At 41.9% G+C, this 26,108-nt stretch overlaps 1 protein-coding gene across 2 annotated transcripts in view; it reads left to right on the forward strand.

Annotated features, from left to right (window-relative positions):
* Nucleotides 1–441: 441 nt before the first annotated feature.
* The window catches only part of tnfrsf19 (tumor necrosis factor receptor superfamily, member 19), a 94,308-nt gene continuing 68,641 nt past the window's right edge, over nucleotides 442–26,108 (forward strand). Inside the window, exons 1-3 of one of the 2 annotated variants that reach the window (XM_043691956.2) lie at nucleotides 442–1,729; nucleotides 3,045–3,176; nucleotides 9,131–9,241. In XM_043691956.2, coding sequence (XP_043547891.2) covers nucleotides 3,108–3,176; nucleotides 9,131–9,241 — 180 coding nt within the window. In that variant the 5' untranslated portion in view covers nucleotides 442–1,729; nucleotides 3,045–3,107. Of the gene's footprint in view, nucleotides 1,730–1,952; nucleotides 2,760–3,044; nucleotides 3,177–9,130; nucleotides 9,242–26,108 lie in introns of those variants that run through there. The other variant, XM_087988177.1, reaches the window with a different exon arrangement.

Below are 26,108 nucleotides of genomic sequence, written 5' to 3' on the forward strand. Positions count from 1 at the left end.
AATAGACTGTGGAGGAGGTCAAATTAGATCACACATTCAAAGAGCCGCAAGATTGTGTTATATTGAATTACCTTTTGTGTTCAATGACACTTTGATACTTTTATATGAAGATAGTCTCAAGATTTGTTTCAGTCAACAGCAGTAGATTTATAGAATCATTTCTTTGTGACAAAATAACCAAAAGCATGACTAAGTCAAAACTGTGTTAGGTATCCACAGAGTGGCAGTACTGGCAATCTATCTGCAAATATTTGCCAAGTACAAAATCTGTAAAATTAGTATACCATGGATCCTGGACATCATAATATCCCTACAGTGTGGAAATAGGCCATTCGGCCCAACAAGTTGATCACACCCAGACCCACCCTATCCCTACACCTGCCATGGCGATTCCATCTAGTCTACTCATCCCTGGATACTATGTGTAATTTAGCTTAGCCAATCCACATCTTCGGACTGAAATAAATCTGAAATGAAAGCAGAGGATGCATCACTCAGCTGGTCAGGTAGCATCTTCGGAGAATGAAACAACAGTTGACTTGATCAACCTGAAAAATCAGTTAGTTTGTTTTTGTAAATTCAGAAAAAAAAGTGTTAAAAGGTGAGCTAATGGACAAATCATTTCCTGAAAAATCATTCTAAATTACAGACCAAGTTCCCTTGACATCTTACTCGTGAATTGTTAAATTACACAGAACTGAAAGTTCATTGTAATCTGTGCTAGAAACTGTGAGCCAGAGTGCAGCACTCAGCTAGCTCCCTGGCTTCAGGAGTGCAATTATTACCAGGATTCCTACTTTTGATTGCCTGGTAACAAACCCTGTTGGAATAGTACATGTTTGGACGTGGGATCCGCTCAGTTTTGCAGGCTCTTTCACTCAAAGAGGCTGCTGCCCAGTATTCATGGGCAAAGAACTGCAGAGCAACTGGACCCTTAGTCTCGGAGTCAACACCTATTGAACAGTGGAAGGGGGGGAAAGGGCAGGAGAAAAAGCAAACACAAGTAAAATCAAAGTCAAATTCCCTCTAAAATCCCCGCATTGTCAAGATTATGAAAAGTTGTCCATTTGTTGTCGATTTTGTAAGCACTAACAATTGGATTGTGCTTTGTCTATGGTGTGATTGTATATAACTTTGCACATTTTCTTTCTCATTACAGAGAGAATACTCCATGCAAAGCACTTCCAACAATAAGAATCTTGAGGTCATTATCATTGCTATAAATAGGTTCGTTCGCGCATTCCTATTAATTCGGCTAGATTTTCAAAGAAGCGTGAATTGACAGTAAGCAGGATACTGCATCTGACTGCGATGCTTGTGTCTTTGTCCAGGGCTAGTCAGGATTACGTTCTCAATTTGAGCAGACATGTACAAAATCACTCTAAAGGAGGATTAAAGTTTTGTTCTATACTATGACCAACTTTCCCCAGGATGCCTCATTCCTAACCAATCCCTTTGCAGTCTGAAGTTTAGATGATGTCATGGGATCTGAAGAGGGAGATGAAAGGGATAAGAGTGCAACCACTGGTGCTGTGAAGTGCTTCATACACACACACAGACAGACACAGTGCAGAGCCACCACAGCCGCCTACCACTGCACTCAGATCAAACCCCCCCATCGCACAGCGCAGGAAGCTCGATCGCATTTTCCCTTTCGGAGTGCTACAGACGAGCAAAAAGGGATCTACAACCGAGAGAAGAAACCCAAATACAGGAAGCGACTTTCGAGGTATAGTGCCACATGAAATGGGGTCTGTGCGCTTGCTGCTGTACCTGGTTCCCTGCGGTCTTTGATTGCTCACTGATCCCGGATCAGATTACCAGAGGGCTGCACTGCTTTCAGACGCTGCCGGGCGATCACAGGCAGAGAGCTGGGCTGGGGGGGGGGGGGGGGGGGGGGAGGCTCGGAGCTGAGGAGGATGGGATGCAATTTAAATCTTGAACTGAGGAAAGCAAAGGCAGGTATCAAGGTGGTTAGGAGCTGGAAGAATTGGGCGGCTTGTGCTGAATGTGCCACCCTTTGTGGCTGGGCACTGATTTGAACGGGGGAGGTGGGGTAAAGCTTTTAGATGTTAAGTATTTGGCTTTCTACATGGGCGCAGAGTGTGTCTCAATGGAAGAAGCGAGCTCCCAGCCCTGGGGGATAGGAGCTTGGAACGATGGACAGAAAGTTCACCCCAAGGAGTGGATGAAATCTCAGGATCCATTTGTGGAAATTTTTTTAAAGAAAGTCACAAGCTGGGCTGGAGGTGAAGAGCAATTTCCCTGAGACATAATGCAGTGTTTCTGAAGGAGAAAGGATTGTTCACAACAGGGAGCGCCATCAGCCGCTCTTTCCCAGCCCCACATGTACTCAGGCTGTCGCTAACAGAAACAAACTGTGCAACATCTGGGATTCCTCCCCCCCCCCCCGCCCGACCCCAGCTTTCCCCCGACCCCAGCTTTCCCAATCCAACCGGAATTCAGGCGAAGTTGCTCAGAATTCGGTATCCACTTTGGGGAATCTGTTCCTCAAAGACTTTCTCTGTTCCTTCTCCCCGAACATCCAGCAAGCTGAGCCTGAGATTTGGATTCGCTTGTCCACTCGGTGTGGGGTGAACACACACTCAGAAAGAGCAAAGCTGCCGCCTTTACATTTCATCCTATCCGCCCGGCATTGAGACCTCTCCACTCGATTTTTGTGATCAACTTCCCAAATGTTTAGGTTAAAACGATAATGAAGACGGCTGTGGGGGAGCTGTGGATCCCAGGATTAGTTTGTAAGTGTATCCTTAGTCAGAAGTATTGCATCCTTTTACATGCAAACAAAAAGTGGGGTTGCTGCTGTTTAATTCTTAGAAACGACCGTAGTTGTCGACACCAGGGTTTCTTTCAAAAGCACAGATTTTGTGTCGCTGTCACACGAGCAGCAATTGTTTAAGCACTTCACTTGAGGTTTTGTTCTGTTGCTGGTCTAAGGACCGATTGTTGTTTGATGCAGTTTGTAGTTATCTGTACTTCCATTATCCACTTGAGCCTTACTAGAGAGCTTTTTTCCCCCCCAGTTTCTCTGTTTCTTGATGAGAAAGCCGAGGTAGATCTCAGTGGAGATACCTTTTACCGCAGGAATGAGAGTCGGGATGTCCCACAAACAGAAATGCATGTTGCAACACCTGCTGATCGCTTTGTTGTGTCTGGTAAGGATTTTCTAATTATGTCTTTGCACCAGTCCTTGAAAAAGTCTCGATTTTCCAGCATATTTGATTAGATTCCCTACAGTGTGGAATATTACTGCATCATTACAGGGACGAACGCTATCAGAAGATTCCAAAACGATGATTATGGTATTTTACGTCCAAATATAATAGGGATGTGCTTTGCATCAAAATATAGAAGACTTTAACCAAAAAAGGCAGATTGGTTCCTTTCTGCAGATTGAAGTGTATACTGAGAAATATGAAAAGTATTGCTACCAGCTCCAATTCTCGGGAAGCAGGTAGCACAAAAGTCTCTTGTTATAATTTCGCAAAAGATTGTCAATATAGTCAGTCCAAGAAAATAAAAACTACACTCCTTTGGCCAAATACCATGAGCAAGAAATCCTTTCCAAACTCTTACACCATTCACCCTTCAAAGTACTGAGTAGTTGCACAGATTTTTTAGACTCCTTGTTCATTGGGAAGGGTCTGGAAAAGAGTTAGTTTATTAATATAATTTATTCAGAACCCACTGAATACAGTCAACTTTTGTTATTGCAGACTCATAGCAGAGTAGCTGTCAGGAATTTGGCTTTTGAGGTTTCAACCTATCTATTTGATATAAAGATAGCTCTTGCTTGACCAGAGGGCAAATTTGTCCGAGTAAAATGTTTGGAATTATGTTTTCACTGAATCTGAACAAGTTTTGCCTTTGCCTTAGATCACAGCCAAACAGCTTCCTGTCACTAAAATATTTCAGGTCTTGAGTTATTCTTTGTTGGCAGAAACAGAACAAACAAAATATGTGAATAAAAACTGTAAAATTTACATAAAGCAGCTACTATGTACAAAATAAATTTCCTTTTCTTTATTTTAAAATTTCCATATGAAGTAATGGTGTATCATTAAATATCATGTTAATATTTTACAGGCATTGACCTACATTGACTCCCTGTTGGGACACTCATCAGTTTATATATTTTTGTCTTTGTTTTCAAATCTGTCCTTAGATCCACCCATTTCTAATCATGTATCCTGCTCTAGCCGCACAGCCTTCTGGGAAATCTGTGTTCCTTTAATTCTTGTGCATCCCTGATTTACTTGATGTGCTGTCAGTCTCTGTGATCTTAGGTGCTGAGCCCCTAAGTTTTGGAATGTTCTTCTAAACACCTCCAGCAGTCTGCCCCTCATTCCTCCTTTAAAATATATTCTTTTAAAATCTACCTCTTTAACCAAGACTTTGATCATCTACCCAAATAGCGCCTTGAGTGATTCGATTTCAAGTTTTATTTGATAATGCCTCTGAGAAATGTTTGTCACATATTATTATGTAAAGGTTCTACAGAGTGCAAGTTATCATTGACCAAGACCTGTTGACTCATTCCTCAATGATCTGCATTGGCTCCTAATCCCTCAATATCCCTTTTGTGTCTTTGATGCTTCCAACAAATGTTTGGAACTCGCATTCCATGAACTTTACCCTTTTGTACAGTCTTCCATCGCCTTCACCGCATCATTAGTAGCCAAGCCATCAGCCATTTTGGAATTGTCTCCTGAAACCTTTCCTCCTTTCCACTCCTCCTATCACCTGTAAGTCTATCCACAAAACCTATCTTTTGGACCAAGCTTTTGATTACCTCTTTTATAGCGTTTCCTTTCGCTTGATGTCAGTTTTGGTCTGATTGCATTTCTCTAAAGCACATTGGGACATTTTTTGTTTTAAAGCCAGTATTTGAATGCAAGTATGACTTTGTTATTCCAGTAAAAGGATTTCTGAAACTTATAAATCAACCAATTGCTTCACTTGTCGCAAGCCGTCTTAGTTGTAAAGCCATCAGTAAGTTAGGCATGCTAATAAAATTTAATAATCTTTCAAATTAATAATTTGAGCAAAGATAATTCAACTAGAACATTTGGTTCTAGTTATGTTTAAGTATTAAGGTGAAAGGAGCCAAGCAATGTAGTAGGAACATAAGAATTCTTTGCCCAATTAAGATGATTTTCAGGACTGGCACTGAGCTATTCCTATTTGATTTCTAATTCAAACCGTTTCACTGTACTCCATGCTGAATTATAAATCTCTCTAATTCCTTTTGAATAAACTAGCTGAATTGTGACTAACTGCACTAGTTGATAAGCTAATTAAAAAATGAATAAAAGCTTCCAGGGTTACAAAGTTATCTCTCAAAATGTACTCAACTCAAAGTTTCACCTAATTGAATACGTCAAATTGCGCTGAATTTACAGAGCAGAAATATGTTGTTTGGTCCAACAGGTCTAGACCTTAAATGCACCTCCTTTTATCTCATTTCAACTCGTAAGTTATTAATATTATTATTTCTAATCCCTTGCCCCACATCTACTGTTGTGGCTTATATGAATCTGAAAATGACCTCTTAGTCTGAAGATATGCTTGTCTTGTCACTTTAATGTACTATAATTTATCCCGTTGTGTACTTGGCACGTCCAATTGGGGCCATGGAAAAATGCAGCCCTTTAATTATGCAAAATGAAATCTTCCTCAGTGAGTAGTGTTTACTAAAACATAAATCAGAGTAAATGCGTTTGTAGGAGATTAGGGATCTCAGAACACTGCTGTAATAGATTCCAGAACACATGATGTAGATGTTGGCTCACTGAGTCTGCTCCATCATTCACCAAGATTGTGGTAAATCTGATAATCCTGAACTCTTATGTTCCTGTCTTTTCCATTTAGCCCTTGATTCCCTTTCTGGCTAAAAATCTGTCTGTCTCAGCCTTAAATACTCTTAATGACCCAGTCTCCACACTCTTTGCAATAAAGAATTTCACAAATTCACTGCAATCGAAGAGAGAAATTCCTTCTCATCTTTATCTTAAATGGGCGACCCCTTATACTGAGATTATGCCCTCTGGTCATAAGCTCTTCCATGGGGGAAACAAGCTTTCTGCATCTACCCTGTCAAGCTGCTAACAATTTTGTGTGTTTCAGTAAGGTCACCTCCCATTCTTCTAAACTCCACTGAATACATGTCAAAATTACTCAACTTCTGCTCATAAGAGACTCCCATCTTATCTGGGGTCAGCCTAGTGAATCTTGTCTGGACTGCCTCCAATGCCAGAATATCTTACCTTAGATAAGGGGCCGAAATCTGGTCACAGTATTCCAGCTGTGGGCTGAATAACATCTTGTATATTTGTCTCTCTGCATCCATTCTGTGAAGTCCGCTAAAAATATTCTCTTTCAATTGGTCATAGAGTCATAGAGATGTTCAGCATGGAAACAGACCTTTCGGTCCAACTCGTCCGTGCCAACCAGATATCCTAACCTAATCTAGTCCCGTTTGCTAATACTTGACCATATTCCTCTAAACCCTCCCTATTCATTTACCTATCCAGATGCCTTTTAAATGCTGCAATTGTACCAGCCTCAACCATTTCCTCTGGCAGCTCATTCCATACATGCACCACCCTCTGTGTGAAAAAGTTGCCCCTCAGGTCCCTTTTATATCTTTCCCCTCTCACCCTAAACCTATGCCCTCTAGCTGTGGACTCTCCCACCCCAGGGAAATGACTTTGTCTATTTACCCTATCCATGCCCTTCAAGATTTTATAAACCTCTATGAGGTCACCCCTCAGTCTCCACGCTTCAGGGAAAACAGCCCCAGCCTGTTCAGCCTCTCCCTATAGCTCAATTCTTCTAACCCTGGCAACATTCTTGTAAATCTTTTCTAAACCCTTTCTAGTTTCACAGCATCTTTCTGATAGGAAAGGAGACCAGACTGCATCCTATTCTTCTAAACTCCAATAAGTACAGGTCCAACCCACACAACCTCTCCTCAGAAGGAATTCCCTTCATAAATGGGACCAAGCCAGTTAACCTTCTCTGGACTGCCTCCAAGCCAGTATATCCTTCCCTAGTTCTGAAAACTGTTCAGTTTTCTAGATGTTGTATGACTAGTGCCTTGTATAGTTTGAGCAGGACTTCCTATTTTCTTACTCCATTCCTTTTGAAATAAGGCCAACACTCCTTAATATCCATTGAACTTGGATGCTAGCTTTTTGTGCTTTATGCACAAGGAATCTCAAGTCTCTGTGCTGCAGCTTTCTGCAGTCTTTTCTCATTTAAATAATATTCAGCTTCTTTATTCTCCCTGTCAAAGTACATCACTTCATATTTCCCACATTATATTCCATCTGCCAAGATTTTTCTCACTTACATACCCTGATTATATCCCTTTGTAGACTTTTTGTGTCATCCTTACTCCCTGCCTTCCCAACAATCTTTGTGTCAGCTTCCCATGTCCATGTCACTCACCAATTTTGTAAATAATTGGCACTCCTGTTCTGATCCCCGTGACACTGCATAATTACAGCTTACTAGCCTGAAAATGCCTTCTTTATCTCAACTCTCTGTCTTCTGTTGGCCAATCCTCTATCCATGCTAATACACTGCCCCCAAAACCATGGGCTCTTATGTTATTAAGTAGCCTTTTGCATGGTACCTTATCAACTAACTTTTGGAAATCCAAATATATCACCTCTACTGCTTCCCATTTATCTAACTTGCTTCTTACTTCCGCAAACAATTCTCATCTCTCAAGCAGATTCTTCAGTATTTTTGTCATGTTGGCCCACCTAATATCCTTTTATATATCACAAAGCCACAGTTGCACAAAAATTACATTACAATTCACAGATGTTTGTTTCTGCAATGCCACTTTAATAAAGCCATGTTTATCCTTTAATTTTAAATGAATGCCAAGGATTTTTTATGCTTGAATGTTCCGTAACCCCTTATATCTTTTTTCAGATTTCAACAAAACGCAGTTTATATTGCTGAATTTTAACGACATATTCTTACACCTGTTTTAACTTTTTGAATTAAGTAAAATCAAGGCAACTGGATTAGGAATTACCAGAGTAGCACTCAGGAGAACAAACAGGCAGTGTCTAATAATAAATTTGGAACTTAACTTGATATCGTGCTGAGGCCATTGCATAACCCAAATGCTAGGAGCTTCAGAAATAATGTACCTTTTGTCAGAGAATGTTTTGATGTTGGAAACCGCGCTGATGATATAGTATTACCTCTCAGAGTAAAGTTATGCAGGTTTGGTTCATTCTGGAATCGGCTGAGATGTTCGATGTCCCCACATTTACATCACTAGAGGCATGAGACCATGGAGTCAAACCATGCAAGCAAACAGAGCAGACTGAAAAACTCTAACGTCACACTGCCAGCCTCCCATTGTCCTGAAAGCAAATGGCACAGATCAAACATTCATGCTAGAAGCTTTACTTTCAGTAGAACGGCTACTTTCAAGCTTGCAGTTGGAATCAATACAACATTCACTCAGACATTGACGCAATGTCAGACTTCCCCCAGCATCAACCATCAGAATACTCCAGATGCTTAACACATGAAAACCAAAACTTAAAAGATTGCATGCTATATAAAGACAGGTGGCATCTTGAAAGAACAAAAAGCAGTTAATTGGTGTTGAGTTTAAAAGATATTTCCTCAAACTTTATCTGCTTTGATTCCTCATTGATTTAGGGTAGCCTGAACATTTATACATTAATATAATGAAGAACTGCAGATGCTGGAGATCGGAAACAAACAAAAGCTGAAATTGCTGGAGAAACTCAGCAAGTCTGACAGAATCTGTGGAGAGAAAACAAAGTTACCTTTATGGTTCAGAGACACATCTTCAGGACTAGCTCTGAAGAAGATATCAGTGGATTCAAAATGTTAACTGTTTCCTTCAGAAAATTAATAAGTTTAGTTTATGTCTTGTTAATATCAATATTAAATATTACTTTGCAGATTGCCATTACGCATACTGAAAGGAATACTTTTTCTTAATTAACCAATGATAACTAAGCAACAGTTTTTGTCTCAACTTCAGTGAAAAAGATAATACGCTTATGGAACTGAGTTTTTTTTTAGTAAATCTTCCTGTTTTCATTAGATTCATGAAGCTGCAGGTGAGACAGGAGACTGCCGGGAGCAGGAATACAGAGATCAAGTTGGAAACTGTGTGGCCTGCAAACAGTGTGGTCCAGGGCAAGAACTCTCAAAGGTATGAAGAGCTGAAGGATTTGTTTCTCTGGTTTCATCCTCTGTTTCCTATAATCATAGGATGCATCGTTAAATCAGATTAAACATATTATATGCAAGTTCATTCTGAAATTTGAATCTCCATTACATACACTTGCCAGCACAAGTTTTCAGTGAATGGAACTGAAGACTAGTACTGGCAGAGTACAAAACACATACCAATAGCCAGCGCTGAAAGCTGTGAGTTAATGTTCCTTCCCTTGTGTATATTTGAAACAATTAATTTAAATCAGTTGCTGTCTTAGACTTGAAAAGTGAGTGAGTTCATGTCATTTGGGTTTGTTTATGGGTCCTGGCACACAAAGGGACATTGGTTCAGAGATCACAAGGGAATACAAAAAGGTCAGGCATGGAGCCCCACTGTGCTTGGCATTGTCTTTTTGTGCATATGTAGTAAAATCAACTCTTGACACACTGGGGCTTAGACTGATTCACAAGGCTTGCTGGAAAGTCCATTTGCATATGGGGCACATACTCAAGATGCAATAAAGAAATTTTTAAGCTGAAATAAAACTTGCTGTAAATGTGTCTTGAGTTCATTTTGGAATAAATTTGGAATTATTACCACACACTCTGAATTGAACCAGAACTCAGTTTGCTTTTTAACCTGATGTTTTGTTTCATGCTGTCAGACAATCTGATGAAATGGTTGAAGGCGGTGTTTTCAAAATGTGTGTGCCAGAGGTTTTGTCAGTGATGTGCATGCATAAGGCAGGCTCTGGGTCTGGCATCCCAATGCTGGAATTTGAGGGTTAGCTTGATTTAGATCTTCTGGGGGCTCTGCCAATTCCTGCTGCAAGTTCAAAATAAAAGTGAACAGAATTGACTCCAGATTCACTGTGAAAATGAAGCTCAGGTCCAGAACTGATTAAAAGGGCCCATTTTTCAAAGAATATTAGAAACATACACTGTACTTTAAAATAAATAACTCATTTGTTCTTTTAACTCTTAATGTTCAGAATGTGCTAACCCAACACTATTATTTTCAAAAAAAAAAATCCTAAAGGCTGTGTGGTTTGAAATGAAAATAGAGATAATGAAGTTTTAAAATGTTGCCAGTTAATTGGATCGCACCGCAGAAATCTAACTTCTAAAAAAAAGTCTCAAATGCTCCCACAATTCTCCAGTGCTTAATTAGCTTGCTATCAAGTGATCAAAATTGGCTTGAAGCATTTAAAATCCTGATTTAAACTGCGACTTGATTAAATCGGTTAATGATTAGCATGAAAATGGGAGGGGAAAGAGAGAGAAAAGTGATTTAGAAGTCCCATTGTTGGGGAAACTAGATTAAGTTGTTGTTTACTTTGTCAGACATAGAGGACTGTTTTGGCTTCAAGTTATCTTTAGTTCTATCATCTTGTTCCTACCCACATTAGAACTGCTTTACATGGTCATGCTAAGAAGTCAGGGACAATGGTGACTTTTTGTTTGTGAGAATGCCATGTCATCCATTCAAATTCAAGTGTTTGTTCTTGTGCACATTGTGCCTTTGTGCTCAACTAACTCTTTGTTGTTCATGGACCATTACGAATTTTGATCATTGGCCCGAGAACTGAGGAACAAAATTACACACAAGTTTAAGCAAGGGTAGTCGAATTAGTAATTCCTACTTACAATATCATCATTTTCCTGTGATATTCCAACAATTCTTTCCCTGTCTTACTTTTGTACCTTTTAGCTTTGCAATGAATATTTCTGTACAGTTAATTCCATTGTGTGCTGAGTTAGCTAATCTCAGCTAAAAAAGCAGCAGGAGCACTGTAATTGGGCTGAGTGCCCCTAAGCTAAGGAGTGAAAATATCAGCTCTTGATCACTCTTTAGTTCATTGATGCTGGAAAATGCATGTGTGGACATTAAACTAAGGCAGCTGTGATGCCTTCTGTAACTTTAGGGCCCTTTCAGAGCTCTCTTCAAACTGAATCAGAAGGATATGGATTTAAGTTCCATAACAATGAATGAACTCATAATTCAGGCTGATACTTCTGTAAAGCATTGAGGGAATGTGGCATCACTAAACATGCTGATCTTTGGATGAGATGGAAACTGAAGACCTTTGCTTGATCCACTCTGACTGTATGCTCTGGTGGTTCCATTGGAGGTTGGAAAATATAAGGCATATTATAAAGACAAACAGAGAATTATGTCTTGGACATAACCAACAACAGCAATACTCAAAGTGAACTGATGTACATTTTAGTCCTTGTTTATGAATGTCGTTAATGGGAGGGTAACTGTCCTATTTCACAACAAGCAAGTCACATCATTCAAGGATTATTTTGTGAAACATTTTGAAAAAATACAATTTAATTAAACCAATGGTCGATTCTTGATTATTGAGATGATCAAATAGCCATCTATCCTGTTTACTCGCATCAACAACATGTCGCAAAGGTAATATTGTCAAAGGTTCCAAAGTGCTTCACAGGAACTGACTATATGTCAGTTTCTGGTTTCTTGACCATTTTGGACTTTAATCACTCCACCATTGAGTTCTATGTCATCTGTTGCTAATGACTAAACACCCCCTCAAAGAGCAACCTATTTGTCTTAGCTATCAAGAGATAACCCCAAAATAGGATGGTTTAGATATTGTTTTGGCTTTTTTAAATAATCCCTTGCTCAGTCAGTTAAACCTAGCTGGTTACACATGTCACTAAGTGAAATCCTGGTAAAATATATTATCAAGATTTCCATTTCAATGAAGTGCTGAATCATACTATGTTATCTTTTAGACGTTAAACCAAGTTTGCTTGCTTGGGAGAATGTAAAAGATCTCACAGCACTATTTGAAAAAGATCAGGGATTTTACTGTATTCCTAGTTAACACACCAGGTATCAATGATCACGTCATTCAGTCATTTTAATTATGGGATCTTGCAATATGTAAGCTGCCTACCTGCCACATTTACTTATATAACAGTAATGACTGCATTTTAAAAAGAATTAATTAGTTCAGGATATTATAAAATGCAAGATAAATGGTAGACTTTTTATAATTATTTGCATAATTGTTTATTTATTACCTGTCACCAATATTACTTTCTCACATCATACGTTCACAAACCTTACAAGCCTTACAAACTTCAAGTAACACCCATTTTGTTCCTAACTCCTTTAATGAACAGTTTTCAGATTGAATACTTCAGCACAAACCAAAGGCCAATATAATATTCTTATGAGATTCCCAACCTTTTCTAAGTGCAATTTTCAGTTTAAAAAGAATAGGTTTTGAGTTTAAAAAGGATAGATTTTCTGATCAGCAAAATGCCCATCCAATTGCTCAACACAATTGTACAAAGTCCAAGTGAGCTGTGTTGAGATCCATTTAGCATATCTGTAGTTTAAAAGAAGAACACTTCAAATGTAGTTGAAGCATATTAAGCACATATATGTCAATTTCACCGATTGGAAAATCTTTTCCTCAAACATTTAGAATTTAATGAATTGGATGGGCAGCTAAGCCTAAATTTCTGTTGGAAATTCATTAAACTCTTATTAGAAATAAAGAATGAAAGTGAGACCATTAGAATGCATACATGATAACACAGTTCCATGTTTCTAAGTTTAAATAGCTGTTTAAATGATATACCTAATGAATAGCTTGCTATTCCTGTTGTAGCATGCACAATAATTATATATAATTACACCATAAAAATGAAAATGCTAGTTTAGCTATTCAAGCCCATTTATAATAAAAATTCCAATATTTCTCACTGATAAGTTTCTTTGGTCCACTCCTACTTGACATTTGCCGTAGACATGCACGCTTTAGGCATTAAGCCATAATGTTGACAAAATTGGGACTGTTGCCAGCTACAAACACAGCCTACTTTATCTGTTTAAATTATCCAGTATACTTGCAGCAAGCAGTGAATGTGTGAACAAATGTTACCTTACAAACTGAACAATTACACAAGGTATCAATTCAATAAATATGTAAAGTGATTACACAGGGATTCATTTGTACAAATCTTAATGATATGTCATAGAGTCAAAGGGGTATACAGCATGGAAACAAATCCTTTGGTCAAACTCGTCCAAACTGACCAGACTTCTTAAATAAATCGAGTCCCATTTGCAAGCATTTGGACAATATTGCTCCAAACCCTTCCTATACCCTTCATATACCCCTCTAGATGCCTTTTAAATGTTGTAATTATACTAACCTCCAACATTTCCTCTGGCAGCTCACTACATATATGCACCACCCTCTGCATGAAAGAGTTGCCCCTTAGGTCCCTTTTAAATCTTTCCCTTCTCACCTTAAACCTATGCCCTCTAGTTTTGGACCCTCTCACCCAGGGAAAAATCTTCTCTATTCATCCTATCTATGCTCCTCATGAATTTATAAACATCTGTAAGGTCAACCCTCAGCCATTAACACTCCAGGGAAAATAGCCCCAGCCTATTCAGCCTCTCCCTGTAGCTGAAACCCACCAACCCTGGCAACATCCTCTTTTCTGAACCCTTTCAAGTTTCACAACATCCTCCCAGAATTGCATGCAGTATTCCAATAGTGGCCGAACCAATGTCCTGCACAGCTGCAACATGACCTCCCAGCTCCTATACTCAATGCACTGACCAGTAAAGGCACTCATACCAAACACCTTCTTCACTATCCTATCTACCTGTAACTCCACTTTCAAGGAACTATAAACCTGCACTCAAGATCTCTTTGTTCAGCCACTCTCTCTAGGATCTTGTCATTAAGTGTAAAATACCTGCCATGATTTGCCTTTCCAAAATGCAGCACCTCGTATTTATTTAAATTAAACTCTGTCTGCCCCTCCTCAGCTCATTAGCCTGCCTGATCAAGATCCCATTGTACTTTGAAGTAACCTTCTTCACTGTCCCCTACACCTCCAATTTTGGTGTCATTTGCAAACTTACTAAGTGTACCTCCTATGTTCACATCTAAATTTTGATTCATCAAATGAGAGCTTTATCTGGCTTAGGTCAGGTATCGAAAACTATTAACATATGATGATTTAAAAGAGATCCAAGAACTTTGGAGCAGAGGAACTCATTTGTCTTGCCATGTCAGGCCAAGCAAATCTTCTATAAAGGTTCATCATGATATCCTTAGTTTTGATTTCTATGTCTCTGCATAGAAAACCAAGATCACCAGTGCTTCTTTTAAATTCATTTCTCAAGCTGCCCTGCCACCTTCAATGATTTATGCACATATTTCCCAGTTCTTTCTCCTCCCAGTGGGGTTAGCTCAGTGATGCAGACCAATGCCAACAGTTTAGGTTTAATTCCCATACCAGCTGAGGTTGCCATGATGGACTTGCCCCCTCACCTGAGGCATGGTGACCTTAAGGTTAAACCACTACTAGTTGTCTCTGTCTCTTGGGCGAGCGCATGTGGTCTGGTAAATCTACGCTGACTTGATCTCACTTTTCTCTTCTTATAACCCCTTTAAAATTGCACTCTTTACTTAATTTGTACCTCCTCATTCTTCCTATCAAAATGTATCCCTCATCCTTTTTTATATTAAATTACGTGTGCCACACATCTGCTCCTTGGATCAGATTGTGTACCTTCTCAAAACCTGTAATGGTCCACTTCACAATTCACTAAATGTCCAAGCTTTTAGGTTTTAAAATTGCATCCTGTATGCCCAAGTCTAGATGATTGATATTATGTCAAGAAAAGCAATGGCCCAAGGAAAGCAATGGTATGGGTGGCATGGTGGCTCAGTAGTTAGCAATACTGCCTCACAGGGCCAGAGACCTGGGCTCAATTCCTGCCTCAGGCAACTGGCTGTGTAGTGTTTGCACATTCTCCCTGTATCTGCGTGGGTTTCCTCCGGGTGCTCCCGTTTCCTCCCACATTCCAAAAATGTGCAGGTTAGGTGAATTGGCCATGCTAAATTGCCTGTAGTGTTAGGTGAAGGGGTAAATGTAGGGGTTGCTCTTAGGAGGGTCAGTGTGGATTTGTTGGGCCTAAGGGCCTGTTTCCACACTGTAAGTAATCTAATCGAAAATTGCATCCTGTATGCCTAGGTCTAGGTGATTGATATTATGTCAAGAAAAGCAATGGCCCAATACTGACTCCTGTACTTTCCTTTAGTCCAAAAAGACAGCCATTTACACTTATTCTGCTTCCTGTAACTCTGCCAGTTTTGTTTCCTAGCTGACACATTGTTTTCCATTCCATGGGCTTTAACTCATGCCCATTGTGTAGCACTTCATAAAATATCTCTTGGAAGTCCATTTATAATTTAATCTACTGCAGGACCCTCATTAACTCTTTTTGATTAGCACATCACAATGCTCATCAAATGAGTTAAAATGATTTCCATTTTTTAGCTGAATCAGCTTTTGTCCAAATAATTTAATTTTGCCACAGAATATTGTTTCTAAAAACTTTCCTGCAATCGAGTTTAGACTTACATCGGGGCAAGACGGTGACATAGTGCTAATATCATTGGACTAGTAACCCAGTGGCCCTCATTAATTCTCTTGGTCAAGTAGGTTCAATCCCACCAATGCAGCTGGTGAAGAATTTAAATTCAATGAATACAATTTAGAATTGAAAGATCATCTCATTAATAGTGACTATGAAATTCTCATTGATTGATGTAAAAAACCCATCTCATACATTAACATCCTTTAGGAAAGAAAGTCTGCTATCCTTACCCAATCTGGCCTACATGTGACTCTAGACCCACGGCAATATCGTTGACTCTGAACTGCCCTCTGAGATAACTTAGCAAGCCAGACAATTCAATGGGAATCAGGGAGAAGCAACAAATCGATTTAGATTAGAGACAAAAAAACTACAGAAGCTGGAATTCAAAGTAGACAGCAGGAGGTGATAACAAGCTAGGCAGCATCAGGAGGTGAAGTCGATGTTTGGGTGTAACTCTTCTTCAGGACTGGGGATGGGTGTAAGGGAAGCTGCAAATAAAGGGGATGGTGGGGATAGAGCTGTGAAGTGGGGATAGATGAAGACTGGTAGAGGGTATGACCTGGTTAGTCAATGGGAGGAATGGATCCAGTAGGTGACTGGGAGGAGTGGAAAGGAGGGGGAGGGGCTGGGAAGGGAGTCAGGGAATGGGAAGGGAGGTTATTTGAAATTGGACAACTCAATGTTGAGTCCTCCAGGCTGTAGACTGCCCAGGTGGAAGATGAGGTGTTGTTCCTCCAATTTGTGGCTTGGTTCATTGTGGCAATGGAGGAGGGCAAGGATGGTCATGTCAGAAAGGGAGTGGGAAAGAGAATTAAAATGGGGCAGTGACTGGGAGGTCCGGTCTGCTTGGTCCTATAGACTCACAGACTCCCATAACTACCTGGACTATACTTCCTCCCATCCAGTATCCTGCAAGAACTCCATTCCATTCTCCCAATTCCTCTGTCTCTGGCCACATCTACTCAGATGTGGAGACATTCCACTCCCAAGCATCCCAGATGTCCATCTATTCCAAACAACATACTTTTCCTTCCTCTGTCATCCAGACAAGCCCTCCACCGCACCACTTCCATTCCCTGTTCCACTGATCTGAACCCCCCAGTACAATAAAGCCAGAGTGCCTCTTGTCCTCACCTACCACCCCACAGTCTCCGCATCATCCTTAAACACTTCTGCCAACTCCAACTAGACCCCACCACCAAGAACATCTTCCCCTCGCCATCCCTCTCTGCCTTCCGCAATGACTGTTCCCTTCGACAGTCCTTGGTTTGAGCCACTCTCCCCACCAACCCCCCTGAACCCCCAGATACCTTCCCCAGCAACTGGAAACGATGTAAAATCTGGTGGTACAACACACCCCTCCCCTGACCTCCGTCCAGGGCCCCAAATAGTCCTTCCAGGGTGAGACAGAGGTTCACCTATCCCTCTTCCAAACTATTTACTGCATCAGGTGCTCCCGATGTGGTCTTCTCTACAACGGGGAGACCAAACGTAAACTTAGGGAATGGCTCACCAAGCTTCTCAGCCAGTCCTGCAGGGGCCGACCAGTCCTTGCAGTCACCACCCATTTTAAATTTCCTTCCCACATGACCATCTTTGGCCTCCACCATTGCCACAATGAACCAAACCACAAATTGGAGGAACGACACCTCATTTTCCACCTGGGCAGCGTACAGCTTGGAGAACTCAACATTGAGTTCTCCAATTCCAAATAACCTCCCTTCCCATCCTCCGACTCCCTTCCCAGCCCCTCCCTCTCCCTTCCACTCCTGCCAGCCACCAACCAGATTCATTCCTCCCATTGACCACAAGGTCATACCCTCTGCCTGTCTTCACCTATCCCCATTTCATCATTCTGCCCTCGACACCCCCTTTATCTGCAGCACCCCCTACACCCGCCCCCAGTCCTGAAGCAGGATTACACCCAAAACGTCGACTTCTCCACCTCTTGATGATGCCTGGCTTGCTGTGTTTAGATTAGATTCCCTACAGTTTGGAAACAGGCCCTTTGACCCAACCAGCCCACACCGCCCCTCTGAAGACCCATCCCCCTCTGACTAAAGCACCTAGCAATATGGGCAATTTAGCATGGCCAATTCACCTGACCTGCACATCTTTGGACTGTGGGAGGAAACCGGAGCACCCAGAGGAAACGCACGCAGATACGGGGAGAATGTGCAAACTCCACACAGACAGTTGCCCAAGGCTGGAATCAAACCTGGGACCCTGGTGCTGTGAGGCAGCAGTGCTAACCACTGAGTCACCATGTTCTTCCGGCCTCCTGCCTACCTACTATTGATTTAGATTGCCTTAGATCCATTTTTCTGTTAGCTGCCAGTCTCCTCTCATGCTCTCATATCCATTCTGAATTATTTATCTTCAACCTGGTTTTTGTTTGAAATACAGTCCTGTCATCTATCATACGCTTTCTTTTTCTGCTTCATCTTATTCCTTAACTCTTTCATCATCCAGCCATATCCAGTTTTGATTTCCTTACCCTGCCCATTATGGGAATGTATCTGGACACTGTCAAATTATCTTCTCTTGAAAAGCGGCCAGATGTTCAATTACAGCTTTGCCTGAAAATCTTTGATTTCAATTTATCACTATGCTCACCCCACAAGAAATGACTCTTCTGAAATTAAGTATTTTTACTTTAGAATGTTCCTCGTCTTTTTCCATAGCTAACTTACACCTCATGATACTGTGTGACTGTCTCATAAAGTTTCCATATTTCACAGAGATATCAGTAAAGTGGCCTAGGTAAATAGTCCCAGAGGATGAACGGCAGCACTTACATCAGACAGAGAGACAACTGGTGTTGAGTTTAACCAATGTTGAGAAAGCAGAGCACTCATCATAACTTCAGTCAGTATAGGAATTGAGCCTGCACTGTTGGCATTATTCTGCATCACAAACCAGCTATCCAACCAACTGACCCCAGGTGGAATGAGTGGCCAGGTAGGATATCGTATGGGAAAATATGAGCTTATGCACTTTGGCAACAAGAATAGAAGAGCTGGATATTATTTAAATGTTGTAAGATTGCAAAAAAAAAGAGGGATTTGGGAGTCTTCATCCATGAATTACAAAAAGCTAGCATATAGGTTCAGTGGATAATATGAAAGGCAAATAAAACATTGGCCTTTTTTTTCAAAGAGACTGGAGTATAAAGGTGGGAAGGCTTTGCTAAAATCATACAAGGTACTAGTCAGACAACAGCTGAAGTACTGTGAACACGTTTGGGACCATTACCTAAGGAAAGATAAACAGGGGGACCTCGATTATCCAAATGAGAAGGGCGGGCACTATTTCGTTTGGATAATTGATTATTTGATTAATCGATTCAGTGCCTTTCCTCTGGAGCTCGGAGTTTTCTATTAAGTCTGCTCCCTGTTCAGAAGACGAGCAGCAGCACAGTGCGCGTAAGGCTCCGCCCGCCCCCACAAACCCCGTCCAATACCGCCACTCCGCCCGCCCCCCAAACCCCGTCCAACACCACCCCTCCGCCCTCCACCAAACCAATCCAACAGCGCCCCTCCACTCTCCCCCAACCCCGTCCAACACCGCCCCTCCACCCTCCCCCCCAAACCCGGTTCAACACCGTCCCTCTGCCCGCCCCCCAAACGCTGTCCAACACCGCCCCTCCACTCTCCCCCCAAACCCGGTTCAACACCGTCCCTCTGCCCGCCCCCCAAACGCTGTCCAACACCGCTCCTCCACTTTCCCCCCAAACCCGGTTCAACACCGTCCCTCTGCCCGCCCCCCAAACGCTGTCCAACACCGCCCCTCCACTCTCCCCCCAAACCCCGTCCAACACCGCCCCTCCGCCCGCCCCCCCAAACCCCGTCCAACACCGCCCCTCCACCTGCCCCCACAAACCCCGTCCAACACCGCCCCTCCACCAGCCCCCCCATACCCTGTCCAACACCGCCCCTCTGCCAGCCCCCCCAAACCCCGTCCAACACCGCCCCTCCACCTTCCCCCCAAACCCCGTCCAACACCGCCCCTCCGCCAGCTCCCCAAACCCCGTCAAACACCGCCCCTCCGCCAGCCCCCCAAACCCCATCCAATACCGCCCCTCCGCCAGCTCCCCAAACCCCGTCAAACACCGCCCCTCCGTCAGCCCCCCCAAACCCCGTCCAACACCGCCCCTCCGCCAGCCCCCCAAACCCCATCCAACACCGCCCCTCCACCAGCTCCCCAAACCCCATCCAACACCGCCCCTCCGCCAGCTCCCCCAAACCCCATCTAACATTGCCCCTCCGCCAGCCCCCCAACCTCCGTCCAACAGCACCCCCCGACTCTGCCGTCCAACATCGCCCACCGCCTGCCGCCCTCAAACCCTGTCCAAGACTGTCCCCCCTGCCCACCCCAACACCGCTCCAACCCCTCCCAATCCTGCCCTCGCCCACCCGCGTCCAACACCACTCTCAACCCCCACGTCCAGTCCGGGGCAGCCGGACTGGACACCAACAGCCAGACCGCTGCTGCTGCTACTGCCTTTTGGGGGGTGAGTCTTCAAATACCGTGTACACACATTTTTACTGCAACTTTTTGACAGGTTCCATCTCTGCCCTGTACTGGACAATGTTAGAGAGATTATCTGGGGAAGGGGGGTTTAGGGTACATACCTGTGTAGAACTCCAGCGAAAGTGTGGGAAGAGAGAGAGAGGGAGTGGGAGATCAATCATTTAGAGACGGTGCCTGCGCTGCCATCTGTCCAGGACTGTTCTCGGCAGCACTTTTAATCACTGTAAACATAAGACGCAATCAGTGTAGGGCACATGTTTTTGATGTAATGTTTCTGTCGTGACTTCAAGACCTCCATCAAATAATCCAATTTTCGGATAATCGAGGTTCCCCTGTACTGGCGTTGGCAGTCCAGAGAAGGTTCACTTGGACAATATATGACATGGCGGGTCCATCTTATGAGCAGAGGTTGAGTAGATTTGACCTGAACTTATTGGAAAATAGAAAAATGAGAGGCAACTGTATTGAACATTCAAGATTTTTAGGGGACTTGAAAGGATAGATACAGAAAGCTTCTCCCCCTTGTGGGTGAGTCTAGGACCAGAGGCTGTAATCTCCAAATAAGGGCGTTACATTTTTAAGACATAGATAAGGGGGAATTTCCACATTAAGAGGGTGGTCAGACTGTGGGTTTCCCTCCCAGAGAGGGCAGTTGAGGCTGGATCATTAAGTCTATTCAAGACTGAGACAGACAGATTGATAATTAGTAAGGGAATTGAGGGTTGTGGGGAAAGTGGAGATGGGATTACCACATCGGATTGAATAGCAGAGCAGGCTTAAGAGGCTGAATGGCCTACCTCTCCTACTTCTGATCTTATGGTCTTAAAAATTGAGAAGGCAAGTGGACATGTTGGTCTTTATTGCAAGTTTTATGGATCAGACTGAATCCCCTCAAAATAGATCAAGAAGATAGCCTAGACCCTAACTTTTTACTACTGCTAATTAACTGTTCCAATGTCGTGACATGCCATAAATGCACCTTTTGCAAAGGCAAATTCAGTAAAATACTTTGTCTCACATGCAACTCTAGCAGCAGGAAGAGGATCCTGGCTTTTGGCTATAAAAAAGAAAGGAATAAGTGCTTTCATATCCAGCTTCAAGACCAAGAATCCGCAGACAGCTAAAACGAAAACTCCTGGTTCTCTGGGAGATTGACCCCACCCATTCAGGCTGCTCTCTTTTAACAGTCAAGGCCTCACATGTTGCTTACTTTATTCACTTTGAGCACACAATTCTACCTCTATCTCAACCTTTCTTCATAAAAGAGGACAAAATACACCTTTTAAAGCCATAGTATCGCCACACCTGCCCCCTTTAAAGAAATTAAACATCAATATACAAAGATTTAAAAATGGTCAGCCTTACGCTATTCGTACACTACATTGACTCTAAGCATGCAAACGTTCGCCACCACTGTCCATTTCAGTCCATTTTCTCCCGCCACTGAATGTCACCATCTTCCTTCATCAAAGTTATGACAACACGTCGACAATTACGTTCTCTCATCCTGCCACGTGTTAAATTTTAAATTTGTATAGCTACAATAATAAGCTCCATCTAAACAGTCTAGAATTTTTATCCTTAATTTTTTAAAAAACATTAAGGGGTTATCATCAGTATATACAATTGTCTCAGACACATTACTAGCAATATAAATGTTGAAATGTTGCAATGCCAACACTAAACTCATGATCTCCTTCTCAATTGTGGAATATTTCTGTTGATGGAAAAAATACCCAATAGGTCTTCCTACCTTCTTGTCAACAGTACAGCACTGATACCTACATCACTCGCATCACTAGCTGTCTTGAATGGCTTTGCATAGTTGTGTATGGCCACACTGAGGCAGTGGTTAATACCACCTTCAGGCTGTCAAATGCCTTCTCACATTCCTCTGTCCACTGAAAATTTCTGCACTTCTTCAACAGTGCAGCAGCCACACTGTTAAAATTCAGTCCGAACTTCCGATAAAAGTCACTCAGTCCCAGGGATCGTAATACTTCCCTCTTCATTGATGGTATGGTAAACTCCCCAGTAACATCCTGTGGGACCATTTGTCCATATCAATCATCAGATCATTGATGTACACCACGCCATTGGGTAATCCTGACTTTATTGGTTAGTCTTTGAAATGTGGCTGGCATACTTTTCATACCAAATGACATGATTTAAACTGGTTTAGTTCATTCAGTGTCACGAAAGCTGAAATTTCCTTCATCCTTTCAGATAAAGCTGTCTGCCAGTAACCTCTGACTAAGTCTAACTTAGAAATATAAGTTGCTCGTCCCACCTTCACAATACAGTCTTCCAAAGTGGAATAGGATATGAATCAGATTTTGTAATTGCATTGGCTTTGCAATAGTCCATCTGGTTTTGACATCATTAATATGGGTGAGCTCCATTACTGCAACTCACTTTGATTAAATTATCTTTGAGCATGCATAACATCTCTTTTTGAACTTGTGCCAACTTTAGCAGGTTAAGTCTATACATACCTTGTTTAATTGAAAGAGCATTTTATATATCTACATCATGTGTAATCAGATTAGTACTTCCCAGTTTATTCCAATATCTTCCCATGTGAATGTAATAACACTTGCAGGTCATTTTGGATTTTTCTCTGGAAGGTAATCCAATAATTTATCTTCATAGTCCAATTTAATTTGAGGAATATCGAATTCAGGATCGTCTGAACTTGGTTCTTCGCTCTGTGTTGTAATCAGTAACACATTCTACTTTTGCTCTCCTTCCCTATCAAAATACTTTTGAGCAGATTCATGGAGATGCACAACATAGAAATAGACCCTTTGGTTCAACTTGCCCATGCTGACCAGATATCCTAACTTAATCTAGCCCCATTTGCCAGCACTTAGCCCGTATCCCTCCAAACCATTCTTATTCATATACCCATACAGATGCTTTTTAAATGTTGCAATTGTACCAGCCTCCACCACTTCTCTGGCAGCTCGTTCCATACACGCACCACCCTGTGCGTGAAAAAGTTGCCCCTTAGGTCTCTTTTAAATCTTTCATCTCTCACCCAAATGTGGACTCCCCTGCCCCGGTAAAAGATTGTCTATTTATCCTATCCATGCTCCTCATGATTTTATAAACCTCCATTAGGTCACCCCTCAGCCTCCAACACACCAGGGAAAACAGCCACAGCCTATTCAGCTTCTCCCTGTAGCTCAAATCCTCAAACCCTGGCAACATCCTTGTAAATCTTTTCTAAACCCTTTCAAGTTTCACTACATTCTTCTGATAGGAGGGAGACCAGAACTGCACACAATGACACACTCTGAGACTGGCGCTCTTATCAAATACTTCACCTCAATCAATTTCCTTTCGAATTGATAACACCTACCAGACCTTGCTTTTAAAGGTTTACCTACTGCTGGGAGTAACACCAACACTTTAGCTCCACTAGCCAAATTACAAATTTTTGAACTCTTGTCTGCTTCCTGTTTCATCACATATTGTGCTACTTTCAAATGCTGTCCCGACACTTTACTTAACCCTTCCCTAAGTTTTGATACGTAGTCCAAATGTGTGGTCTCTGAACTCTGATTTACCAATTTCAACTTAATTAATTTCAGTGGTTTTCTCACCTCATGTCCAAAATCTAATTCAAATGGACTGAATTTAGTTGATTCATTAGGTACATCCCTACTTGCAAAAAGTACAAATGGAATTCCTTTATCCTAATATTCTGGATAGTCTTGACTATAAGCTCTCAATACGCCCTTTGTTCTAATGCTCCCTGCAATACTGAATGGTACACAGTGGATTTGAATTATCTTATTCCCAAGCAATCCATAACTTCCTTGAAGGATTTTCATGTAAAATTTGACTCCTGGATCCAATTTTATTTTTGTAGGTAGTCCGTATCTAGTAAAATAATTGAATAACTCTTCTACAATCCTTTTAGCCACGATACTGCATAATGAAATGGCGTCTGGAAATCTAGTAGACACCTCCATTATGGTCAACAAATACTAATTCCCACTTGTTTTAGGTAGGGGTCATATGCAATCAATTAAGACCATTGTATAAGGTTCCTCAAATGCGGGAATGGGTATTAAGGGTGCTGGCTTTATTACTGCCTGAGTTTCCAATTACCTGAGACATATGATATGTCCAGCAAATGTCAACTACATCCTTCTGCAGTCCGGCCCAATAAAAATATTTTTTATGTGCTACCTACAATATCTATAACCTACCAGTAGTACACCTTGTGCCCGTTTTTCATCATGTGATGATCTCTACTTCTTCATCAAGACTTAAATTTTAAGGTAGTAATGTCCTAGGATACACTCAGATTCTTCTTCTGTACATGCTTTTTGATAAAACTGCTTTAGTTTTTCCTAATTCGGTTGTAATTCAACTAGGTTCTCTGAATTAAAAATATCCACTATTTCCTCCATTTGTTTTTTTTTTGCAACCATTTGATCAAGCATAATTTCTCATAATTGAAGTTCTTTATTCTTTGATTCTTTGATTTTTCCTCCTGTTTCCAACTGTGGTTTTGTGACTTTGTCAGGGGAAATCCCAGAAAATACATCCGGTAACATCTCAGTGACCTGGCTTTCCACTGGCTTTTCAACCACAGTAGGCATCACTCCCACCTATGACGCAGCTATGTCACTACCAAGGATAGATTGTACTCCCAGAACCGAGAATTTCTCTACTATTCCTACCACCATTTCACCACTTGACACCAGACTGTCCAACCTCACTTTATATAATGGAAAACTGCTCTTTTCCCCATACATTCCACATTTAACACTTTCTCTGCAATACTCCTTATGAATTACATATCTCCTCATCTCTCGCCATCAAAGAATAATTTGTTTCCATATCCCTTACCTCTCTTGGCATACATGAGTAAACCGTACCCACACAGGTAAATTCTTTAAAAGAGATCTGGCACTTGTTTTCTCAACCAACCCCTGATCAAGTTGTACATTCTTCTGCAGCTTTTTAGCTTCCACTGTGTTTTCCTTTACCACTTCAACAGGACTCACTGGCTTATCCTGTTTCCCCACATCTGTTTTCCCAATGCTTGTTCTAAACCACCAACACTACAAAATCTATCCAACCTTTCCACATATGAAACCCATCCATTCTAGGTATTAGTCTAGTAAATGCTCTCTGAACTGCTTCCAATACATTTCTATACTTCCTCAAATAAGGAGACAAATACTCCACACGGTATACTACATGTGATCGTACCAGTATAACTGAGGCATAACTTCCCTATCTTTACGTACAATTCCTCTCTCAATAAATGATAACATTTTATTAGCTTTGTTAATTCCTCACTGTACAGAGGAACCTCGATTATCCAATTTCAGACGGCCGGGCACTATTTCGTTTGGATAATTGATAATTCGGTTAATCGATTAAATGCCTTTCCTCTGGGGCTCAGAGTTTTTTAGGTCCGCTCCCCATCAAGGAGACAAGGCAGCAGCACACTGCACGCGATCCCCCGCTCCCTCCGCCTGCTTCCCATCCCCGTACAGTACTGTCCCCTCCAGCCCTCCCCAACCTTGTCCAACACCACTCCCCCGCCGCCGTCACCATCCAACACCACACCCCTACCCGCCCCCCATATATCCCTCCCCCCTCTCCGGGGCAGCCGGACTGGAAACCAATAAGATTGTTGCTGATGCTGACTTTTGGGGGCTGAGTCTCCAAATAGCACGCACGCGCACATACACACATCTTTTCACTGGAACATTTTAACAGGTCCCACCTTTGCCTTGTACAGGACAATGTTGGAGAGATTATCTGGGGAAGAGGGGGTTAGGGTACACCAATGTAGAAGTCCAGGAAAAGTGTGGGGAGAGAGAGCGGGCAGTCAGTCATTTGGGGACGG

This window comes from Chiloscyllium plagiosum, unplaced genomic scaffold (assembly GCF_037043375.1).
Source record: "Chiloscyllium plagiosum isolate Xiang-an unplaced genomic scaffold, Cpla_swu_hap1 HiC_scaffold_6, whole genome shotgun sequence".
In the NCBI taxonomy this organism is placed as follows: domain Eukaryota; kingdom Metazoa; phylum Chordata; class Chondrichthyes; order Orectolobiformes; family Hemiscylliidae; genus Chiloscyllium; species Chiloscyllium plagiosum.